Raw genomic sequence first — 26147 nt, forward strand, 5'->3', positions numbered from 1 at the left:
AAATATATATATATATATATATATATATATATATATATATATATGTAATTATTCTATTCAAGAAGAGATAACACTTAAATCTTGAATTTTTATTATAAAGAAGCATATATTGATATTTGGCTTGCCATTTTCTTGTTTGGTACAAGGAAGCAAATGGTATAGATAATTCCTAACAGATATACAGATATTTGAAATTTACTGTTTCTGGACAGTTTGCTTTTGTGTTGGTTTTTATTCACTTTTTATACACTTCTAGGCAATATGCAAAGATGAGCTAGTTTTGAAAACAAGGGAGTTTGCTTGGATTATATTTATAGTGTATATTAAACACTGATGAATAATTGAATTTTCTTTATCATTCTATCTCAAAAGATTAAACAGACTCACACAAATGAAAATGGAAGTGTTCCGTAGTCCCTTGCTCCTCAAACATCCACAGACCAAAAGCACTGGCATCACCTAGAGGTTTTAAGAAATGCATTGGGTCCCACCTAACTTACTAAATCAAAACTCTTATTTTAACAGAATCCCTATATAATTTGTATGCACATTAAATTATTTTGATAATCATTGCTCTGGAAGTCATTCATTGTTATATATAAAGGAAGATTCTAATTTTTTCTAAAATAGTTTTTCTCAACCATAGATGAGAAAGGACAGAATCAGATTCTGTGAGAAACATTAACAAACGATTCAACCTTCTCATTCTCCAGTTGAGACCTACATGCTTAAAATTTGTATGAAAATTTTACTTTTACTTTTGTTCTTTTAATCTAGTAGCTCGCTAAGACTTTCTGTTTTATGGAGCAGTTGTGGGTGGGGAGTACAGGGGAACAGATCGTAAAAAACACAACCAGAGGGCTGAGGTTGTGGCCGAGTGGTCAAGCGCTCGCCTCATGTGAAGCCCTGGGTTCGATCCTCAGTACCACATAAAAATAAATAAATAAAGGTATCATGTCCATTTACAATTTAAACAACAACAGCAACAAGAAAAAATCCAGCCAGAAAAAGAGTTGCATTTTAGAGGTAAAAATCTCAAGCTATCTAATAAATTGAAATTAGAAGATATGTTTAATCAAGCCTACTTCAAAATGTGAATTGCTCATTTCTACAAATATTATCATTAGTGATAGCACACAGTTGTAGTATAAGTAAGCAAAATATAGAATTGCATAACATGAATAACATTTAAACTTATACCCTCCCGTAATAGCAGAAAACCAGTACCACCATTTTTGTAATTAGGCTAAACAAAGTGAAGAATAAGCTTCACCCACTTTAAATCCTTTGGGCTACTTGTTAGAAATGCTTTCATCTTGCATCTCTAAGTCCTACCTTGTGTTATAACTAAGTTATTTTCATGCAGTTAAAAAAGTGATCCAGTTGTCATAATGGATTTTTTGAAGTAGGTAAATAAAGCAAACACTGATAGTTTGAACCACTCAAATAATGTATAAAGATTATAAAGAACTTAAATTATTTTCCTAGTAAAACTAAAGGGTTCAAACATATAGCATATCATATCATGGCAATTTTTTTAAAAAAAAGAATGAGTAAGGATGTTTTCCTGACTTTGTGATAAGCTGATGGGAATTTATGTAATCTTTTAAGATTACTTCATAACAGTGGCTGGCGATTCCCCTAGTCCATTCACTCACATACTTTCTTATGCCTTCTGCTAGCCTCAGTCCTCTTCTCCCATCTTACTTTTGTTGAATGGCCTATCTTCAGTTAAGTCTTCTACCATATCCCACTTACTAGGAGGCATACCTGTATACTCTTAACTTTCCTGTTGATACTAAAGATGAAATAGTTCCTTTCTTAGAGTTCATCCTCTCAAGGACAGTGTTCTAAGAGGTCCCTAATCTTTCTTCTACATCAGTTTTTCCCTCTGCTGAATTGTTCCCTACAAAAGCATACTTTTGTTTTTCCCGTCTTTAAAAAAAGTTTTTTCTTATACCTCTATTTCCCTAGCCAGCAAGAGCCCCTTTTCTTTCATTCATGTTGCTCGCTATCCTTTTTTTCTCTCTTCCTCTTTCAAATGCATTTTGAATAGGGTTTCTCCCAATCATTCTATCAAAATTGTTCTTATTTAGATCATCAGTGTCCTCCATGATTCTGTATCCATAAACAACAACAACAAAAGATTATTGTGTTAAGAACACTTAACATGACATCTGTCCTCTCATAACAAATTTTAAGCATATAATGTAGTATTATTGTCTTTGGGTGTGCAGTGTTGTCCAGAAGGTCTCTGGAACTTACTCATCTTGCTTAACTGAAACTTTTTGTCTGTTTAGCAACTCTCCATTTCCTTAGCCCTGTGCAACTACCATGCTATTCTTTGATTCTGTTTTGATTAACTTTGATTAACTATCATAAATAGTTCATTTATGTGAAATCACAGAGTATTTGTCACTGACTTATTTTCTTTTGAATAATGTTATGTTTATTTATGTTATTCTATATTGCAGAGTATCCATTTTTAAGGCTTACTAGTGTTCTGTTTATGTGTATATGCCACATTTTCTTTACCCGTTCATCTGTTGTCACCGTATCTTGGCTATTCTGAGTAATGCTACAGTGAACATGAGAGTACTAATATCTCCTTGAAGTCCTGATTTAATTTCTTTTGGATAAATACCTATAAGTGAGATGCTTAGATCATATGGTAGTTTTGTTTTTAATTTTTTGACGAACTTTCAAACTGTTTTCCATAGTGAATGCACCATATTGCTTTCCTGCCAGCCACGTACAAAAGTTGCAGTCTCTGCACATCCTTGTCAACAGTTGTTTTTATTTTTATTTTTTCATAGTAACCATCCTAGCAAGTGTGAGGTAGTAATTGTGGTTTTGATTTTCATTTCCCAAATGATTGAACATGTTTTCATATACCTGTTGCTCACTTGTATGTCTTCTTTTCATTCAACAAATATTTATTGAGTACTTATACTGAGCCAGGACCTGTTCTGAGCACATGACATGGTGTTGAACAAAACAGATAAATGTTCTTGCTCTTGTGGAGCTTATTTTCTTATACTAAGCCTTTCTAAAACCAGTGGGCAGTTCTCAGTCATCTTGACCATTTAGCAACATTTAGTTCAGTTGATCCTCCTCTGTCCTTTTTTTCTGTTGCCTTTTACAATCCCATGCTCACTTGGTTTCCTTCTTCCTCACTAGAAATTCCTCTTCATTCTAGTTTGATGGTTCCCTGTCTCCTGAAGACGTGTGGACTGGTACTTGGTCTTCCGTTCTTCTCTACATTTTCTCACTCTCTTGTGACCTTATACCATTTCATGGCTTCAGTTCCATTATATATTTATATATAGATATAGGAATTCCTGGATTGTTAGCCCTGCCTTCTGTCCTGGACATCACATTCTCATATTAAGATGCTCATTTGACATCTCATTTGAATGTCTATCTAATATTTGAGATTAATTTTCCCTAAACTGAGTGCTTGACCTTTTCATCCCCATTATGCAAACCTGCTCTACTTGCATACTTGCGCATATAGTAGGTGACATCTTTGTCCAGGTGTTTAAACCAAAATTCATGAAGTTACCCTTGCCTCCTGTGAGTACATAATGAATATAAATAAATATAAAGAAAGAAAGCAAAGCCCCCCCCCCTTTTAAGAAGGGGAATGCTAATCATTACCTATAGAAAGACTAGTTGTTAGAAATTACCTTTTTATAATCATAGTAATAAATTTATGCAGGTTGGAATCCTCAGTGGATTCTTGAGTGAAAATTTGGTGGGTTGCAGGTTGTATATGCTCTCTTAAAATATTTCCTCACAAATCATATAGTAGTTTCAAATGGTAATTTTATAATTGGACATACCTGGTGGACTCACCTTATTCATATGTTCAAAGCTATTATCACTGATGTGGGCACAGATTGACACCATGCTTGGGACTGCTTTCTGATGTTATATATTAAGGAAGATACAGTGTCATTTAAGTAGTTTTCTTCCAAAATTCTGAGGAAATACCAGGCATTCAAATCAAGAGCCATTCTGTGAAACAAGTGGCTATAAATTTGTTCTTCAAAAGCAAAAAAAGTAATGAGGGAAATAGGATGCATCCAGGTAAATGGTATATGGGATATATTCTTGCTTTTTTAATTTTTTGTAATTTTGAGGACTTTTTTGAAATAAACATTGAAAATATATATGTATTTATATCCATATTCCATCTACTCTTCTTCGCTGAACTAGTACATTGATCCTCCTGCTTAAATTAATGAATCAATCCTGGTGGGTCTCCCTACTTTTCTACTTTTGTTTTCTCTATAGTCTGCTCTAAGCACAGCAGCAAAATGACAGATTTCATTATTCTTCTGCTCAAAGTTGTCCATTGGCACTTCATTTGAGTCACATCTTATTATAATAATCTGCAAGGTTGTGCCTCTGGCCTGTTTCCTACTAGGCCTTCATTGCTCCCTCCCTATTGCTCTGCTTTAACTCATTGGGCATCATATCCACCCCCAAGCCCTTTCTGCCACAGCTGTTACTTCGGCTTAAAAACTTTTTCTCCAGTTATCTTCATGCCTCATTCCCTTATTACACTCAAACTGTTGTTCACATGTCACCCTTTCAATGAACCTTCCCCTGATAACCCTATTTAAAAATCACAAACTTCCCTCTATCCCCAGTATTCCTAACCTCATTTACCCTATTCCAATGTATTGTTTTGAATCATTGTTTAATGTTCTCTTAGTCATTTATTATTACTTATTGTTGTCTTGTCTTCCTAGAAGTTGTTATCCGCAAGGGCATGGATTTTGTACTATTTACTAATGTTTCTCTCCAAAATGCCAGTGTAGATTTTCATTTGTCTCAGATTGTTTTCTCCTCATTAGGCTAGAGACTAGATTTTTGATTATAACATTATCAAAAGTTTATTTCTCTACTGCTGTATGATTTGGGTTCATAACAAGTGACAGAGCTTATTACTATTAATTTTTAGGAGGATGAAAAAGGGAATTTTTTTTTAGAGTAGATAGTTCTTAGATGTTCACAGTGAGAAATTTTAACTGTATCAAACTGAAAGCAACCTTCTATATTCCTGCTGTAACTCATCTTCTTGTTATTATAGCCTGAAAGCCAGCTGGGTAGTGTTAGTAGTATTCAGCTTTTATTCCTTCAGAGACTGAAGGAATAACAAAGATTGTATTGTGAGTTGACAGTTTTTAAAGCTGAAAAGTGTTGATTACTTTATTTAAATTTCCTTTAAAGTTATAGAGCATTTAAATTATGTTTTGGCATTTTTAATATTTCAAAAGAAAATTTAAAGTGTTATATAGCATTTTCACTTGTAGAGAAGTAAACTGGTTTTATTGATGTTTTCCTGTATTTTAGAAGACTACTATATTAGCCTTTTAATTCTTTGAAGAAAGGGAGCAATGGAGCAGGATCTTAAAGTGACACCAATTGTAAGAAGTTCTTGATGTGATATTTTAGGACTCATTCTCATTTGACCTTTGAAACCGTGTGTGACTTGTTGTTGTTAGTGTATAGAGTGTCCTGTTAATTTTGCATTTTGCTTAAATTTTTAGTTTATTTTTGTTTCTGCTATCATGCTGGCTTTTTGCAAATCAAGATCATGTATTAATTAATATTACTGGGCTTGTAGCTCAGGGACAGAGTATGTGCTTAATGGGCAAGACCCTGAGTTAAATTCCGAGCATCAAAAAAAAAGATTATGCATTAAAATTAGTCTATAAATTATGAATCACAGTTTTGTTTTGTTCTTTGTCATAGCAGCCTTACGTCAAAGCATTCGCAGAGTATCTTTGGAAGAAGTTCTGGAATTACTAGGAACAGGGTTTCTACGTGGGAGTTCAGGATTTCTTCGAGCCAGTGGAGATATGCTGAAAGGAACCAGTTCAGTCAGTAGGGATGTTCGAGTTGGAGTTACTCAGGTTGGAATCACAAATTAGTATCTAAATGTAATCCTCAGTGGCATAATTATAATGAAAGCTTTTGTATCTGACTCTGCAGAAGCGCTACTTATGTGAGTTCACTACTTGTACTGTCATATTTCTAAATAGATGTGGTAAGGCCAAAACAGTTTTTAAAAACTAGGTTACATGTAAGGGACTCTAATGTCCTATAGTGGTTTTAAGTTCCTAGTAAGGGGGATTTTTATTGCCTTTGAAACATAAACAACACTTTTTTTTTCCTAGTAGCCCTTGTGCTTTTATGTATCTTGTTGTTTAATATGTCTTCCATTGTGTTTTTGTGTGCTCTTAGAGTTCACTTTAAGCCCTTAGGTACATATTATTTAGCATGCACAAAACAAATTTTATAAGATTTTAACTCTTAAATAAAGGTTACATCATGCAGTCTACTTTCAGTGCTTCAATTTTTGGTTCTAAACAAAATTTAAAAGCTAAACCCTATGGCACATGCCTTTAATCCCCTCTACTCAGAAAGCTGAAGCAGGAGAGTTGCAAGCTTGAGGCCAGCCTCAGCAATTTAGCAGGACACTGTCTCAAAATAAAAAGAGCTTCAGATGTAGCTTGGTGGCAGAACATCCCTGAGTTCAATCCCCAGTACTGCCAAAAAACAAAAATAAGAAGCTAAACCCTTAGAAAAGGAATCAGAATAAAAACACAGAGATCTTCTGCATTCTTTCCTGAATTAATTTTTTTTCTAAGTACTGGTATGGTTGAAGACAAACTTGTAATTTTTAAAAATTCACATATATCCTCATTGTTTATACCAAATTGTAGACTTTATAAAAACATGAGCTTCCCAGTGCAATTGTAAACTGTTTTTCCAGGCTGGGGATGCGGCTCAAGCGGTAGCGCCCTAGCCTGGCATGTACGAGGTGCTGGGTTCGATCCTCAGCACCACATAAAAATAAAATAAAGATGTTGTGTCCACCAAAAACTGAAAAATAAATATTAAAAAAGAAACTGCTTTTCTTTGTATCTCTGGAGTAAGACAAACGATTCATGAAAGTAAAATGTAATGATTCATCACTGTAAACTTTCCTCAGATTTATAGAACTGAATTCCCTTTGAGTTATGGTTTTGGAGCATAGTTAATTCTTAGAATGTATTCATAGGTTTGAATTTTCTTATTTAGAATGTGAAATAGCTTGAAACCTTTGGTTAGAGAAGCCACAGACACATTTTACAAATTAGCTGGCAATACCAATTCTGAAAATTTGCAGAGTCTGACTGAAATAAGTTAAGACACTATGTTCTTCAGTTTTGCTATTAAGCAAAGAAATAGCCAAAAATAGTGGTACTCTTAAATATAAAGTAGCTGTAAATGAGGAAGGAATACAGTTTGTAGAGAATAAAGAAATATTAATAAATTCTACATATTTATGGAAAAGAAAATTCAGAATTGAGATTATTAATTTTGAAGATAAAACTCCTTTCTTTTTTAGGCTTACGTGGTATTTGTTTCAACATTAGGAGGAACTTGGCTAGAGAAAAATTTTCCTGTCTTTCTTTCTCACCTCCTAAGCCTTGTGTCACAGTCACACCCTAAAGCTACCCAAACTCAGATTGATGCTGTCTGCTGTCGCCGGTGTATTTCATTTATTCTTCGAGCTACGATAGGAGGCCTTCTTGGAGAAAAGGCTCAAATTGCTGCGGCAAAGGATATCTGCCAGACCATCTGGAAGCTAAAGAAAGTTATGGGTATGAATATACTAACACAGCCTATTTGAACAGTGACAAAGGAATTGTCCCTTTGGAAAAGCAAGACTGGTATATTACCATATTAATACAAATTCTAAGGCTGAAATAATTGTTCCTTAGAATTCATGTTGAACTTCCTAGAGAAGTTAAAATTATTTTTTAAAATAGTCTCTTAGGTCCTATGGTGTTCACTCTGCTTAAGTCTCAATAATATTGAAATATTTTCCATGTATTATCCTTTTCAGTGCTTCTTGCTAAAAGAGTAATGTTAGATCTCTAATCAGGTTGCTTGAATTGAATTAGTTATATTAATTCGGTTATTCTTTATTTATGCAGTTTCTCATTTAAGCATTTCAATTACTGCTTCAGAGATTTCATAATGATCAAGTGGGTGCATTGTATTAATTTTTGCTGTTATACTTTTCTTCTCCTAACACCTACCCCCTACAATATATTTTTATAAAATAGTGATGCATAGTTAATTCTTGTGTTTCTGTCAGATGCTGTATTGAGTGATGGTAACTTGGAAACCCGACTTGGTTCCACAGATGTAGCAGCCAGCCAGCATATGCTGGTGTGTGCTTTACAAGAACTTGGAAATCTCATACACGGTCTTGGCACCACTGCTGCACCTTTGCTGCAAGATTCAAGTATAGGTACATCTGCTGTTTTTAACTCATCTGAATACCTTAGTTTTACTTGTACTAATGGAAGGAAATCTCCTTGATATAGCTTCCTTGTCCTAGAGTCCACTGTAGACTTATTAAAAATTTATAATCAAGATTGTTTATATAATTACTTGAGGGTTTTAGTTTGGTGTTTTGTTGTTGTTTCTTTTTTTGCTTTTGTAAATAAAAGTTGTTCTCTAAGTTTCTCCCTACCCCCTCTGGAGACATTTAAGATAACATGGAAAAATGAAAAAGTAAACATGATCTCACATTTCTCATCTGCAGTGAAAATACTAATATCTATATGGTACATGTAACTCAATTCCTCAAAGGTCTTTTCAAACTATTTTCTTTCTCTCTTGGAAAATATTTAATTACTTTTTAGAACAATTTTATTAAGATATAATTAATATACCACAAAGTTCACCCTTTTAAAATATACACTTCAGTGTAGCTTTGGTATATTCAGAGTTTCACAACCCCTAATCACTGCTTAATTCCAGAAATGTTTTCATTGCCCCAGAAAGAAATACATTCAGTTACTCCCATTTATCCTTCCCCCAGTCTCTGATAACCACTAATTTTCTGTCTGTCTTTGAATTTACCTAAACTATTTAGGACATTTTATAAAATGGAATCATATAGTATGTGGTCTTTAGTGACTGGCTCCTTTTTTATAATTACTTTTTAAAAATATTTTTTTGTGGCTTTGTCCTTTATGGTACACATTTCCTGCTGACTGAGAGGCTCTGCATTTTATTTGTGTTTTTAAGCTATTTAAATATGGCACACATATTGTCAGACATTTGACCCTGAAGGCAGGTAAGCACTGAGCCACATCCCCAGCCTTTTTTATTTATTTTGAGACAGGGCTGGCCTTGAACTTGGGATCCTTCTGCCTCAGCCTCCCACGTCGTTGGGATTACAGGTGTGAACCAATGCACCCAGACTTTTAAGTACCAGTCAACATGAAACTTACTTATTTTCATGAAAGTATATCTTGAATCATATCAAGAATAGACTTTTTCCCCATTGTCTTTTTAATGGGTTAGTAGCCTATTGAGGATCCAATGAAACCTTGATTTTTTTTTTATTGGTTGCTCAAAACATTACAATGATCTTGACATAGTCATGTTTCATACATTTGAATCAAATGGGGTATGAATTCTTATTTTTATCATGTGTACAGATTGCAGGATCACATTGGTTATACATCCACGTTTATACATACTGCCATACTAGTGTCTGTTGTATTCTGCTGCCTTTCCTAGCCCCTTCCTATCCCCTCTCCCCTCCCCTCCGCACCCATCATCTCTCTCTACCCCATCTACTGTAATTCATTTCTCTCTTTTTGAAACCTTGATTTTTAACATTTTGTTCTCAGATAAGAATAATACAATGAATAAAAAGTATATTATTATGTAGATATTGTGCTTAATTTCTTGTACCAACTTAGTAATGTTCTCAAGGTAAAGTAAACTTAGGAAATTAATTTTTTTTCTTTTGTATACTTACTTAATTTAATCCAGTTTTCATAAGTAATTCTTGGATTTAAAAAAAAAAAAAACTTTATGGGGCTGGGGTTGTGGCTCAGTGGTAGAGTGTTTGCCTAGCATGTATGAGGCCATGCATAGTAATGAATAAAATAAATGTCCATCGACGTTTAAAATATGTGTGTGTATGTGTGTATTTTTTTATTCTTATTTGGCTTTTAATAAGAATAATGTATTTTATATCCAAATAGCTATTCATTCTTTTTTTTTTCTTGTTTGTGGTACTGAAGATTAAACCCAAGACCTTGTGCATGCTAGGCAAGCTCTCTAGCACTGAGCGATAGCCAGCCTTTTTATTTTTTAAGTTCCCCAGGCTGGTCTCAAACTTGAGATCTTCCTGACTCAGCCTGCTAAAATGCTGAGATTACAGGGTTGGCACCACTGTGCCCAGATCATTCACTCTTTTGACTAATTTATTACTAGGTGAATTTTATCTGTGTACCTAAGCCATCATTTGTTTGTTTTGTCATTCTAGGCCTTCTCGACAGTGTCATTTCGGTTATTCTTCATCCTAGCATTTCTGTTCGACTGGCAGCAGCTTGGTGTTTACACTGCATTGCTGTGGCCTTACCTTCCTACCTAACGCCTCTCTTAGATCGTTGCATTGAACGCCTTACTGTACTTAAGTCTTCACCTGAAGCTGTGACTGGCTTTAGTTTTGCTGTGGCAGCTCTGCTGGGAGCAGTGAAACATTGTCCTCTGGGAATTCCTCATGGAAAGGGCAAGGTAATAATTTCATTCTCTCTATATAATGATGGCATTTCAGGTTTTTCCTAAAAACATTAAAGTCTTGTATATTACTCAGTGAGGGCCATGCAGGACAACTTTTTGAGTAATTAGCTGTCCCACTCCTTAAGTATTAAATATTATCAATAATTATAATTGTTCTGAAAAATGGAAAAATAGACTATTGCCAATGCTATTGGAAAAAATGTAGCTGACAACTTTGGGAGGTAATGTTATTCATTTAAGCTTAGTACTTTAGTTATTTTCTGAATTAATACCTAATATTTTGCTAAAGAAAGAATCATCCATTGCATGTATTTAATTAAATTTATCCTCAGATAGCATTAATTCAGACGAGATTCTCATCCCCTCATTGTATCTGAAATTTCTTTCCACTTGCCCTGACTAGAATGGTTTGTTTCACCTTACTTTTTTTGAATGCCATTGTCCTTGCTTTTTTTGAGTACCATCCATTGACTGTATAAGCTGCATGTACCCCTAAATTAGTAAAAGTTGGTCGGTTGTTTAAAATGCACTAGTCTTCCTCTTCAGAAAGTTTATTTGCATCTCTTAATACTTTCTGCTTTTCCAGAGAGTAACAGATATTTTTTTCAGACATATTACATGCTTCCTGTTCTTTGTACTAATATATAAGCAAAAATCATAAAAATCTTATTTTTTCTGTTGTTTATAACACTGCCTATTTCATTGACTTTTCTAGCATAACATTTTAACAAATTCCACTCTATTTATGAAACTTATCTCAATATGATGCTATTTTGACTACTTTTAACCATGATAATATATTGCCGGTGGGAAGACTGTTATCAGCCATTGAGGTGTCAAAGTGGTAGGTAGAATTTTAAAAAGAGAGACTCCTGTAATGAAACCTTTTCTGGTAATTCCTGATCAAGGAGGATAGTTTCTTAAAACTAAAAGTAAATTCAAGTTTTGTACAACTATAATTGAACTGTCTTAAATGTTGTCACATATGCTGTACAAAGCATTGTAGAGTTACTATGTTGTATATTTAATATGCCAACATTTAACCTTTAGAACTTCAGTTTTTTATTGTTTTCTTGAGACATTGTTCTATCATGTCTAAATGGGAGTTCTTCGTCACTTTCAGTTGTTATATATTAATTTTTCAAGAGATTACAATCAATTGCTGTCATTCATTCACTAATTTTATAAAGTGAGTTTTTAAAAATTATCTTGTTCTGTACATTAACAGATTATTATGACATTAGCAGAGGATTTGCTATGTTCTGCTACTCAAAACAGTCGCCTTTCAGCTCAGCGCACACAAGCTGGATGGTTGTTGATTGCTGCTCTGATGACATTAGGTAACAGTCTTATGGAAGGTTTACATAATGAGGACATACTTTGTGATTTTTAAGTGAAAGGATTCTTACATAGGATTTGATAAGACTAGCTTTTAATAAGTATTAGAATTTATATAGCCACATAAATATTTTCCTCATAGTGGTCACTTAAAGAAGGCGATTATGATCGGGTACCCTAATTACATACCTGTAGTGCCAGACATGTGGACACTAAGGCAGGAGAATCACTTGAGCCCAGGAGTTCAAGGCCAGCCTAGACAACCTTGTATTAAAAAAAGATATTTACTTACTTTATCACTAAAAATGTTTTCAGATTTTTTTTTTTCAGTACTGGGAATTGAATCCAAGGGCACATTACCACCAAGATACATCCCCAGACCTTTTTATTTTTTATTTTGAGACAGGATCTCATTAAGTTGCCCAGGCTGGCTTTAAACTTTTTTTTTTTTTTTTTTTGGTTATCAAGAATTGAAATCAGAGGCCACACTGAGCCACATCCCCAGCCCTGTATTTTTGTATTTTATTTAGAGACAAGGTCTCACTGAATTGCTTAGTGCCTCACTTTTGCTGAGCCTAGCTTTGAACTCCTGCCTCAGCCTCCTGAGCTGCTGTATACCACTGTGTCTGACGGCTTGAACTTTTGATCTTCTTGCTTCAGCCTCCTAGGTCACTGGGAATACGGGCATGTGCCACCATGCCCAGCTTCACATATCTCTTTTCCGATCAGTTTATAAATGTTAAGGAGAACAAACCAACTTAGTCATTTTTTAGGCTTACAATAGCTTGGACATTTCCAAAAGTCCTTCACATCTATCTTCAGGAAGAAAAATTTTCCTCTGTATAAGGATAAGCAAGAAAACTTACCATAGCCCATGAATCCAATACTATTAATATTTTTAGGATTAGTGATACCCAATAATATCACAACATTGAAGGGGGTGGGTGAGGCTTATTTAAATTATATTTAGTAAAAATTAGCAGTTGGGATCTGGGATCGTGGCTCAGTGGTAGAACGCTTGCTAATTATGTGTGAGGCAATGGATTCAATCCCAGCACTACATAAGAAAACTAAATAAGCAAAATAAAGGTATTGTGTCCATCTACAACTAAATAAATAAATAAGCAATTGGGGGCGGAGTTGTGGCTCAGTGGTAGGGTGCCTGCCTAGCAAATGTGAGGCACTGGGTTTGATCCTTAGCACTACATTAAAGAAAAAAGAAAAAGCTGCTCATGGCAGAGCTTGTATTGAAAAAAAAAGTAATTGCTTTATTGTCATGACTGTTTATATCCTATACCTATAAAACAATTTTATCACACTTATCTTTAAGTCTCTACTGTATGAGTTAGTGGTAGGATATGAAATATAGTTGGTTGGATCTGGCCTATAAATGGTTTTGACACCTGGCTGGTTAGGAAGTTGTTTTTTGGTTTTGGTTTTTTTTCTTTTAGTACCGAGGATTGAACTCAGGGGCACTCAACCACTGGCCACATCCCCGGCACTATTTTGTTATATTTTATTTAGAGACAGGGTCTCTCTGAGTTGCTTAGTGCCTAGCTTTTGCTGAGGCTGGCTTTGAATTCAAGATTCTCTTGCCTCAGCCTCCCGAGCCTCTAGAATTACAGGTGTGTGCCACTGCACGTAGCTGGATATGAAGTAATTTTTTAAAAATATTTTTTAGTTGTCAATGGATCTTTTATTTTATTTATTTATTTATATGTGGGTGCTAAGAATAGAACCCAGGGCCTCATGCTGTGCAAGTGCTCTACCACTGAGCCACAACTCCAGCCCAATATGAAGTAATTTTATCTAAAGGGAGCTTATATTAAAAAATAAGTAACCATAAATGAAGAACTACTTTAAATAATAATATGAAGATATTCTTGAGATAATTAAAGAAATTTATTGGATTTATACCAGTTTCAGTCCAAGGGCCAAATCTGGCTTGACATATGTTTTATTTTATCTTACTTTATTTATTTATTTTGCTACCTGTTTTTATTCAATAGTCTTGAGCTTAGAATAACTTTTACATTTTTTTAATGGTTGGGGGAAAATTGAAATATTTTGTGATATATGAAAATTATATGAAAGTCAAATTTTAGTGCCCACAAATAAAATTTTATTTTAGTACAACAACACTTATTTGTTTTTATATCATCTGTGACCTTTATGTGCTATAGTGATAGAGTTGAGTGATTGCAAGACTATATGACTCTCAAAGCCTAATATGTTTACTTTGTGATCCTTTCCAGAAAATGTTTACTAGCCCCTAGCATAGATATCATTTCACAGTATGATGGGTATAATGTAAGCAAGGTTTCATATATCTCTTTGGTGTGTGTTTCATGCCTGCCATATTGCTGGTGGTGAATTAAAGGAGAAGTAATCAATAAATGCTCTTAAACTTGATAAAAGCTCTTAAAACCAGTGTTGTTCCATTGGAGGAAGATTACAAGAGGTCCTTTTTCCTTTAAAAAAGATATTAGTACATCGTATCTTATTACATATTTATAATTACTATACAGAGAGATTAAAATATTTGACGAATTTTCAATTACTTATATTTGTATGTTTCAATCCAATGTAGTCATGATTCTTTTTGATTCTCATCTTTTGGTCAGTGGGAACCCCTTCAAGTTGAATTACATGTCCTTTTTACATGAACCTAGAATTCTTTAATAATACTTGGTTTTGACATGATAAGACATCCAAGGTTTAGCGTATATTTCCTGTCCCAGGCTTGCCATTGGCCATTTCTTCAAGGAGGCTTGATTCTTTTTTTGAGGGAAGTGAATTTTAGCTAATAGTCTGAATGTTTTATTAATTTTTCTCTTAAAGTTTTACTAGTTCTTGTATTTTCATCATTACTTTCACAACATATAATTTTCTTCATTATTTTTAATACAGTCACTACGGTGAATTAACATCAACTTAAGTAAATCACATGAAATCTACTCCTGGAATGTGAACTACAACCATTTTTTAACCTTTCTTTGCTAAACTTCTCAGTTTACCTGATGCCATATAAAACAACTTCAATTCACCTACAGATATCTCCATATTTTGTTTATCTGTGGGTAACTCATCAAGTGTGTATGCATATTTTCATAGATACAGTTTTATTTTTGGTGTGATAATACAGTTTTATTCTTGGTGTGAAAAATGCTTGGTGTTTTAGCTTTGCAATTACTATGAACTCTTTTTTCTAACTTAATTCATATGTGTCTGAAATGACAATATCTTAGCACCTTTCTAGGAAAAAGATGCTGTGCTGTCTACTATTAAGTTAGTGAGATATCTTAAGGAAGGTATAATGGCAAATATATGTGAAACTTTTCTCACCTATGGATACTTTCAATGACTGCATGCTTTTTTGTTTTTATTTTTTGTTGTTGTTTTTTGGTATGTGATTAAATTTTGCTTTCAGAATTTTCTATTTCTAAAATCTGTTGTATATATCAGTGTGAACCTGCATGCATATGCTCTCATGCATTCATACAAATCTCTTGCAGTCAGTTACTCTTCATTGCCTTTTTTTTACTCTAATTCTGTTTTGTTGTTGTTGTTTTGGTTTTTTAAACTACTACCTCATAAAAAACACAAAAACAAAAAATATAGCAGGCTGGGGATATAGCTCAGTGGTAAAGATCTACACTATGGTATATGCACGTCCCTGGGTTCAGTCCCAAGCACCACAAAAAAAGGAAAAAAAAATAGCAAAGAGTATTGTATGTTTTACTGTGGGGATTAGCATAGTGCCTCTTCCTAAAAATCAAGTCAGAAGAATAACAGAAAATTTCTTTTTTAATCTTCTAAATTGCATTCATTTAAAAAAAATTGACTTGCAACTGCTTTTTCATTTTATTCAGCTCACCTTTCCCTTTAAAAATAAGACATATTTTTAAAGCCAGGAATAGTGATGCACACCTGTTATCCCAGTGACTCCAGAGGCTTAGGCTGGAGGATTGCAAGTTCAATGCCAGACTCAGCAACTTAGCAAGACCCTAATTAACTTAACAACACCCTGTCTCAAACTAAAAATAGAAAAGGTGTGGGGATGTAGCTGAGTGGTTAAGCTCATTGAGTTCAATTCCTGGTACCAAATAATAATAAGGCAAAATTTTTAATGATAATTGCATGTCAAACATTATACAAACATGAACAAAGCACTATCCCATGTAAATGCAGATAAGCCTTGAAACTCTCCTGTATGGTAGATACTGTTATTATCCCCATTTCAAGATGGGGAAACAGGCCCCCCAAAAGTTAAGTTACTCATTCGAGTTTGCACAACTAATAAGTTTATAGAAATAGGATATTAACCTAGTCAGTCTCCCTCCAAACTCCACTGCAGTTCTTAACGTATTTTGTTCTACTGAAGAAGAAAGATTTACAGGTAGCAGAATGTGGAGCTAAGAAGAAAGGAGGGCTTGTTTGTAGGAGAATTTGAAGATAGCCCCAGAATTTAAAAAAATAAATACATTTTAATTGACTACTGCAATACTTTGTCTTTTTTCTACTAAAGAATACTACTTGGAGGAAAAAGCTGTGGGTTCGGGTTTTTATGCTGCCTGTTTTTCTTTTTTCTTTTAATTTTTTTTTTTTTAAGAAAGAAAGGGAGAAGAGAGAGAGAGAGAATTTTTTAATATTTATTTTTCAGTTTTTGGTGGACACAACATGTTTATTTTTATTTTTATGTGGTGCTGAGGATTGAACCCAGCACCCCGTGCATGCCAGGTGAGCGCGTTACTGCTTAAGCCACATGCCCAGCCCTCTTTTTCTTTTTTCTTAATAATATTATCATTCATTGCCTTTTCTTATTGGATTTTTGTATTCATGATACCTCAGTTTATTAAAGTTGTTGCTGTGAAATTTTTTAAGAGATAATTCTATTCAGATACTTTACATCTGGGTTTTTTGTTTTTTCTTTTGTTTTTGGGGTCTGGAACAAGTTGTTATCAGAAGTTAACATTGGAGTATAGAAGTGTAGCTCAGAGTGTGCATGCCACTAAAGCCCTGGGTCCAATCTCTAGCACCCAAAATTGAAGAAGTTAATATTATTCTGAAGATCAGGGATACCAGTGTAATTTGTCACATGGCAATTGTACCTTCCAATTATGTGACACATTATAGTTTTTCTAGTTATTCTATGTACTTCAAAGTGTATTCTATCATTTGTATCTGACAAACCCTTGTAGACAAGCAGTGTAGATGAAATTAGCTTCATTTTATACATATAATGAAGTGAATCTCAAAGGGAACACACAATAGTGAAAGAGCTGACACCTGAGCCCAGACTTTACCAGTTGTTCCTTGTTTTTCCTGTCTGTACTCCAGAACCTTCTGATAGTAATTTATACAGTAGTAAATTTATGTGAAATCAAAAGATAAGAAAAACGACAAAGTATTACAACAATCAATTAAAATGTATTTATTTTATTTTAAAAGGGAAGTTTCTGCTTATTAATAGTTTTAAATAGCAGCCTCTTTGGGTTCTTCTATAAGTGACAAGTTGAATAAATTGCAGGTTCTGCAGTTGTCAGTCATCACCTTGCTCGAGTTCTGCTGTTGTGGAAGTGTGTCTTTCCAGCATCTCCTAAAGATCTAGAAACAGAAAAGAGCCGAGGAGATTCATTTACTTGGCAGGTTACCCTAGAAGGACGCGCTGGTGCACTGAGTGGTAGGTTGAGTTTAGCATTTTTTACCCTTTTGGCTTTTCTTCACCCTATGTATATTGTATGTTTCATTTAATGTAAGAGGGTGGGGAGCCCTGCCTGTAATGATTTTTGTAAGTGAATGTGATTGATTATTTCTTTTTTTTTTTTTTAGAGAGAGAGTTAGTGAGAGAGAGAATTTTAATATTTATTTTTAAGTTTTCAGCGGACACAACATCTTTGTTTGTATGTGGTGCTGAGGATCAAACCCGGGCCGCATGCATGCCAGGCGAGCGCGCTACCGCTTGAGTCACATCTCCAGCCCGTAATTGATTATTTCATAATGATAACTGAAGAATGAAGCAATCAAGTTTGAAGTTGTAAATTCTTAGGCTAATGTGTATTTTGTTAGATGCAGTCTAGTTGAAAACTGTCAAAATTACTTTCTCTTAAACAGATATTTATTCCATTTTTTAGAAATATTAGATTTTTTTATTTCATTAGCATGGTTTCTATTTAGTCTATACACATATGAAAGTTGTTCCCTTTGAGGATGTAGACGTTGTTGAAAATAATATTCTACCAGAAAATTTGAACTAAGGAAGGATAGGTTCCCTGGAAAGATTAGGAAGCAGTCTGATGGCATCTTATTCTTAAAAAAGAAAACCCAACTTTGAATTTGATCTTAAAACTCAGTCTAACTTTAAAATACTTTCTCCTCATAGGAAGTAACTCCCAATAAAAAGTTCTTTGTTTCAGGTGACATCTGTAGAAATCCTAACATGATGACTTGAGTCAACATGATTCTATAGAACTAGTCTAAGCTAATTTCTTTTTTTCACTTCTGAGCTCTAGGGCTTAGTAAAACCCCAGGACAGCAATATTTTATCAATTTAGTTATTAGTCTCTTTTAGTAATTCTAGGAAGGTTGTTATTATTAGCTTCATCATCATCATCGGATGTGATTGGAAGTGGCAGATTCTAGGCGCTGGGGTTGTGACTCAGTGGTAGAGTGCTTGCCTAGCATGCATGAGGCACTGGGTTCCATCCCAGGCACCACATAAACAAATAAAATAAAGGTATTGTGTCCATCTATAACTAAAAAAATATATTTTTTTAAAAAAAGAAGTGGCAGATTCTAGATTTCTTTTTATACTAGAATTTTAGTAATATTTTTGTTTTTGGTGCATTTCTTATTCTGCTAATAAAATTGCTTATGCTGTACCATAATCAAGTGCTCTTTTCATGGTCACTTATGCTGTGCTGAGTTAAAGTCTGTTCTCTCTTTCAGCTATCAAGAGCTTTGTTTCCTACTGTGGTGATCTCCTTACTGAGGAAGTAATTCAGCGTCTTCTTCCACCACTTCCTTGTGCTGTGGATTTGCTAATTCAGTAAGGATCAGCTGTTTAGATTGATAAACTTTTGCAACAGCAATTTAGTTAACCTCTGATTATGTAATATCCCTTAAGTACATTACTAAAGCAAATTTCTGTGGTTGGTGAATGATTTTTCTTTTGCAGAGGAAGGCAATCATTTAGTTGTGTGACTTTATTTTAGGCTAGGATCTTGAAAGAAAAATACATATTAAAAGGGAAGGAAAATTACTTGGGTGAATAGTATACCTTTCAAACAGGCAGATTTTACAAGAAATTAAATATTAAGCCTGTTAATCTTTTCAGGTATGCATTTTATTGGTTCGTTAGTGCTGTTCTGTGTTCATAAGAACCAGATGCATGTTAAAAGTTTCAGTTTTTTGTTTGTTTATATTTTTGAGTTATACATAAACAATAATGAAACAGAGAAAAGCCAGTATTTATCATGAGCATTTATAATTTCCAAATTAATATAATATACAGAGAAATTCTGTCCAAAAAGTATTTAATGATATATTTTCTATATATATAAAAATATATTTAAGATATAGCTTATAAAGCATGATCAAGGGGCTAGGATGTGGCTCAAGCCGTAGCGCGCTCGCCTGGCATGCGTGCGGCCCGGGTTCGATCCTCAGCACCACATACAAACAAAGATGTTGTGTCCGCCGATAACTAAAAAATAAATATTAAAAAAATTCTCTTTAAAAAAAAAAGCATGATCAAATCAACATCTGTGATTTAAAAACAATTAAAGCAGGGGCTACAAACATTTCCTAAGAAAGGGCCAAATAGTTAATATTTTGGGATTTGTTAGCTATGATGTCTATGTTGCAATTGCTTAACTCCTATAATTGTAGTTCAGAAGTACTCATAGAAAATACACAAATTAATGAATGTGGTTGTCTTCCTGTACAACTTTATTTACAAAAATAGTTGGTAGACTATATTTAGATGCCACTAAACTAGAGCATTAATAACTCCAGAGCATAATAGGCATGTCTTTAACCTAATTTTTTAGGTCATTTATCTTTTTTATTGATTTATAAGAATTTTTTTCATATCTTCAACAGTTGTTTTGCTATTCATCAAAATATTAAAATAATTTCTACATTTTTAATTAATAGGCATTCTTAATTTAAATGCCAGTTTATTAATTAGTCTTTTGCTTTTTTAGATAATACTTTTTATCTTTAAAAAGTCTTCCTTACTGGAAAGTTTCTTTCTTTTCTTTCTTTCTTTTTTTTTTTTTTTAACTACTGGGGATTTAACCCAGGGCTCTTAACCACTGAGCCACATCCCTGGGCCTTTTTATTTTTATTTTTTTATTTTGAGACAGGGTCTTGCTAAGTTGCTTAGGGCCTTGCTAAGTTGCTGAGGCTGACTTTGAACTTGAAATCCTCCTGCCTCAGCCTCTTTAGTTGCTGGGATTACAGGCATACGCCACCATGCCCAGCACAAAGTTTATTTTCTTATAGTTGTCTCTGGAATAGAGTTTTCTGTTTGGAGTGAGGTAGAGATCTATGTTGTTAGGCCATGCATGGTGGCACACCTGTTACCAGCAATTCTGGCAGCTGAAGACAGGATTGCATGTTCGAGGCCCCCTTCAGTCACTGAGCAAGACCCTTTCTCAAAATAAAAATTTTAAAGGGGGGAGGATATACTTTAATGGTAAAGCATCCCTGGGTTTAGATCCCCAACACCAAAAAAAAGGAAAAGAGAGAGAGATCCGTGTTAGTCATTTGGGCTGCTACAACAAAATATCTCAGACTTGGTAATTTACAAAGCATAGAAATTATTTCTCATAGTTCTTGAGGCTAGGAATCCAACATCAAAGCACTAGCAGGTTTGGTGTTTAATGAGAGCCTGGTTTTTGCTTCCAACGTGGCACCTTGTTGCTGCATCCTCTGAAGAGGATGAATGCTGTGCTCTCATGTGGCAGAAGGATAGAAGAGCAAAAAAGAGCCAAACTCCCTCTGTTAAGCTCTTTTGTAAAGGCATTCACGTACTTATTGCATTTTAAATAAGTGTGTGTGTGTGTGTATGTGTGTGCGCACGCGCACAATGTATGCTATGAATCTGTTTATTCCTGCTGTATAAAAATGTAATTGAAGACTGGGGAGCACTTGCCTTGCACATGTGAAGCACTGGGTTCGATCCTCAGCACCACATAAAAACAACAAAAAAATAAAGATATTAAAAAACATTTTAAAACTGTAATTGATGCAGCCACCTTGCTAAATTCTCCTATACTAAAAATTAATTTGTAGAATGTTCTAGAGTTCAAGGACATCCTGGTTCAAGGATATCTCATAGTGAGACCTTGTCTCAAAAAAAAAAAAAAGAAAGAAAGAAAAGAAAACCTGAAGAAACCCTTCAGTAGATGAATGGATAGGGAAAATGTGATATATATACACAATGGAATATTACTCACCATTAAAAGAAAACAAAATCATGGCATTTGCAGGTAAATGGATGGAGTTGGAGAATATAATGCTAAGTATAGTAAGCGAATCCCAAAAAACCAAATGCTGAATGTTTTCTCTGATATGAGTATTCTGATCCATAATGGGAATGGGGGGTGGGGGCATGGGAGAAATGGAGGAAACTTAGATAGGGCAAAGGGAAAGGAAGGGGGCCTACTATTTCAATTTCGAGTATTTTAAATTTTATAATTCCTTTGAATGTTAGCAGTATGTTCTTAAACTTCTCAATGTGTGGAATGATTTTTAGTTTGATTTTTAGTCTGGTAGTTAATTATTTTTAATGCATTATAGTTAATGGAATATAATCCGTATGTCACCTGCTATGTTTTTATTTAATTGTTGATGGACCTGTATTTTTTTTTATTTATTTATATGTGGTGCTGACAGTCGAACCCAGTGCCTCACATATGCTAGGCAAGTGTTCCACCAGTGAGCCACAACCACAGCCCACCTGCTATATTTTTGAGACTTTCTTTGTGACAAATGTTTTGTTTTGTTAAGCCTTCTTTCTTTCTTTTTTAATACCTTTGGTTTATTTATTTATTTATTTATTTATTTTTATGTGATGCCGAGGATTGAACTCAGGACGTCCCACGTGCTAGGCAAGTGCTCTATGGCTGAGCCATAACCCCAGCCACTGTGGGTTCCAAAAAGTTCCATTTTGCTATTTCATTAATATTTGCTTAACCTATCAGTACTTTACAGTGATGTATTAAAAACCTTCATTATGCTGAATTTATCACTTTCTAATGGTATTTCTATTTTTACTTTTTTATATTTTGAAATTATTAATCAGGTGCATTAGAGTTTAGAATTATGTTTTTTCTGATGAATTGAAATTTTTGTCATTATACATTATACTTGAAACTTTTTTATTATAATCTAATCTGTATGATTATTATGTGTGGTTTGTTTTTCTCATGACTCTATGTGTTTAGGTATGTCTCATAAATTACATAGAATTGGATTTTTTAAAAAATTAAAACTGGGCACAATGGTACACACCTATAATCCCAGTTATTTGGAATGCTCAGGCAGAAGGATCGGAAGTTTGAGGCCAGCCTGGGCAACTTAGTGAGACATTGTCTCCAAAAAAAAAAAAAAAAAAAGAATTAGGTATATAACTCAATGGTATAGCACTTTCCAAGAATGAATGAGCCTAGGGTTTCAATCCCTAGTACCTACCACCAAAAAAAAAAAAAAAGAAGAAGAAGAAGAAGAATCTGACAGTCTCTACTTTAAACTGGCAGTGTGTGATGGGTTTCTTTATCCTACTTGATATGTTTTATTGGACTCATGCATTGTAAGATTTCAGAAAACTGGTTGTTATCTCTTCAAATATTGCCTGCTCTCTGTTCTCTTAAAACTTTTCTTTTAGACTCTAATTAGATAGGTTTTTGTTGTTGTTGAGTTGGGATTGATGGCATGCACATCTGTAGACCTACCTACTTAGGAGGCTAAAGCAGGAGGATCAGTGGAGCCCAGGAATTAAAGGTCAACCTAGACAACATAGTGAGACCCTGACTCTTAAAAAAAAAAAGAAAAAAAGAAAAGAAAAGAAAATTTTAAAATAAAGGTATTTCATATTTTAGCTATAATCTTCTGATCTGGCTAGAGAAATACAAAAATGCTGTAGATTTATTGTAATTTCTGTTATTACAAAGTTCTACCAAGTTTTATAAATGTTTTTTGCACAGTATTTACCAAGCTGAAAGATATTTTAAAAAGAAGCCTGGAACTGGATCTGGTAGTTTATTCCTATAATCCCAGTGATTTGGGAGGCTGAGACAGGAGGATTGTAAGTTCAAGGCCAGCCTAGGTAACTTAGCAAGATGTTGTCTCAAAATAAAAATTAAAAAATAAAAAAGAGAGATCTGGGAATGTTGCTCAGAAGAAGAGTACTTGCTCACTAGGTGTGAGGCCTGTGGTTTACTCCTCAGTACTGCAATAAATAAATAAATAAATAATTTTAACATGAAATGGGGGCTGGGGTTTAGCTCAAGGGTAGAGTGCTTGCCTAGCACATGTGAGGCACTGGTTTTGATTCTCAGCATTGTATAAAAATAAATAAATTTTAAAATAAAGGTATTGTGTCCATCTACAACTAAAAAAATTTTTAAGAAAACATGAAATGGAAGCAGTGTGGTTTATTTTTAGCTATATAAAGAACATACACGATCTATTACATAGGCTTTAGGAAAAGCATAAGTCAGTAGATAACTCTTTTCTTCTAAAAAGGAGAAATGGCAAACAGTAGTTTCCTAGAAAATATGAATAAGTAAACATCACCAGAATTTCTTAGAGAATGTAGACACCTATGCAATGAGTTTGACAGATATAGTCCAGGAGTACAATAAAAGCAGCTCCATTGAATTTCTGTATGCTAAAAGAGTTCAAAACTGTACTCTAGTTGATGACCTGGTACTTGCAAAGAATAGTTGTCCAACAATAAATGCTTGCGAAATGATGTGCATTGATAAAGTAATGACTTAACACCAGTAGTAAACAGAAGATAAAGAGGAGTAAATGTAAGTAAAAGAAGGAAGTAGAAAGATAACAATTTGTGAATGAAACTTCTAGGAAAACTGGCTCAGTTTATATTTTATTAAAAGAAAATTTGTTTCATGATTTTGTGGGGTTTGGTCATTTGTTCTTATTGGTGATCTTATTTTCAGATCAAATTTCCAACAGATGCTTGGGTTTTCTCTAGCAATTTTTGTCTCCTATTCGTATGTATGTTTGGATGATTACATTTTTACATGTTAGATTTATTTTTGACAACTGCCAGGTTGTAGATTTTGAAATTTTATAGTAAGAATTTCAGTTTCCAGACCTAATACTTGTGGCCTTAGAAATCGAAACTGGCTAGATAGTTTTGTTAAGTATGTTAGAAAAGTTAGAATGATTTCCACATATGATACTGTAGCCCCTTTTATAATCAATCCTTATTAAAAAAACTAAAGCGTCACTAATTTTCATTAATATATATAGCTAATTTATGTTTATATCTCAGCCTGTTCAATACTTGTGCATTGACCTCTAACCTACACACTTAAGAGAATACTTTTTTTTTTTATTTCAAGGCTTTCTTCAATACTAAAAACATATGGAAATCCTTTGAAAACACCATCAGTAGTTTATAGACAAAGGCTTTATGAACTGTTAATTTTGTTACCTCCTGAAACCTATGAAGGTATGTGCCTTATACCAAAATTTTTTATTGTTTGTGCCTTGAAAGTAATAATTGCTCATTAAATAGTTGAATAAATGAACCAAATGTCAACTATTTAGTACCTTGTTTCTAGAAATTTAAGACAGTCTAATCTTAATCCATGTATTCACCATTTTATAGTAAATAAAATATATTATTTAGAAAACCTATTTATTTTTTCATTTATTATTTTTGTTGGTACATTAAAATTATACATAATAGTAGAATTATGCAGAATATGCAGTATTCATATATGCATATGACTTAATTCGATCACTGTCATTCCCCAGTACCCTTTTTTCCCTCCTCTTCTCCCTCCCCATCCACTTGCTTTAATCTCCTTTCTGTTGTTATTTTGCACAGTATTATTACCTACGTGGGAGGCTAAAGCAGGAGGATCAGTGGAGTCCAGGAATTAATTCGTGCATTGTGTGTATATGATTTATTGTGATTTATTTGTATATGACAGAGCATTATTTGATAGACTTCCAAAAACTTCCCTATTCTTTTCCCTACTCCCTCCTCATCCCCTTTCTGTACTAAGGGGACAAAATTAAAATGTTGTTTTGCCTAATGCTGTCCTGCCTCTTTACTTATGAGTAACCTACCAGAGAACTAATAAACAATCATAGTTTAGTGGTAGGTTGATCTTATTCTCTGCTATCTCTGATTATAAAAGTGACCTGTTACATATCTAACAAAAACTGAGAGATAATTTCTGTGTTCCACAGCGTAGATACCTGTTAGATTGTGGCAAAAGCAATTCCCCTTGGATTTTTACTATAGTACTTTGAAATTTATTTTCAAGCTACATTTGAAAAATATAGACCTTTTTCCCCTCAAGTCTTCTTTAAACATTTAGGAATACAAGAATATCAGCTCAAAATTTTCAGTGTATCTTCTGTTGAATGATAGTGTAGATCTATCCTTAAAGAACTAAAATTAGGGAAATGAAAAAGAAGTTTTGTACTTTTTTTTTACTTATATTTTCTTAATTGGAGTTTGGGAATACAATCAGGAATCCTAAAGAAATAATAAGCATACACTATATATTATTTTAAATCAGGTCCAGAGTGTTCATTAACAGATATAGTCAAGAATTAACTGTGAGCCGGGCATAGTGGCACATGCCCATAATCCCAGCAGCTCAAGAGACTGAGACAGGAGAATTGCAAGTTCTAGTCCAGCCTTAATAACTTAGAAAGACCCTGTCTCAAAAAAAATTTTTTTGAAAAGTGGGGGTGGTAGGGTTTGGGTATGTGGCTCAGTGGTTAAACACCCTGGGTTCATCTCTAGTACTCGGGGAAAAAAAGACTATGAATTTAAAAACTAATGAGTATACACTTATATATATTTTAAATCAGGTCCAGAGTATTCATTAACAGGAAAAGTCAAGACTTATTATGAAAAGAAAATCTAAATATACCTTCTTTGTCTTTTTAATTGTATATACTTTTCATGTTTA

General features: G+C 33.8%; 1 protein-coding gene across 11 annotated transcripts in view; it reads left to right on the plus strand.

The window, feature by feature from the left end:
* The window catches only part of Heatr5a (HEAT repeat containing 5A), a 122895-nt gene that overhangs the window by 34825 nt on the left and 61923 nt on the right, over window positions 1–26147 (plus strand). For 7 of the 11 annotated variants that reach the window (XM_048798702.1, XM_048798710.1, XM_048798701.1 and 4 more), the window contains exons 7-14: window positions 5767–5927; window positions 7409–7664; window positions 8165–8320; window positions 10361–10611; window positions 11846–11957; window positions 17486–17638; window positions 18904–19003; window positions 24555–24664. In XM_048798702.1, the coding sequence (XP_048654659.1) occupies window positions 5767–5927; window positions 7409–7664; window positions 8165–8320; window positions 10361–10611; window positions 11846–11957; window positions 17486–17638; window positions 18904–19003; window positions 24555–24664 (1299 nt within the window). The remainder of the gene's footprint in view (window positions 1–5766; window positions 5928–7408; window positions 7665–8164; window positions 8321–10360; window positions 10612–11845; window positions 11958–17485; window positions 17639–18903; window positions 19004–24554; window positions 24665–26147) is intronic. The other 4 variants (XM_048798704.1, XM_048798707.1, XM_048798703.1 and 1 more) reach the window with 2 other exon arrangements.

This window comes from Marmota marmota, unplaced genomic scaffold, assembly GCF_001458135.2.
Source record: "Marmota marmota marmota unplaced genomic scaffold, marMar, whole genome shotgun sequence".
Lineage (NCBI taxonomy): Eukaryota > Metazoa > Chordata > Mammalia > Rodentia > Sciuridae > Marmota > Marmota marmota.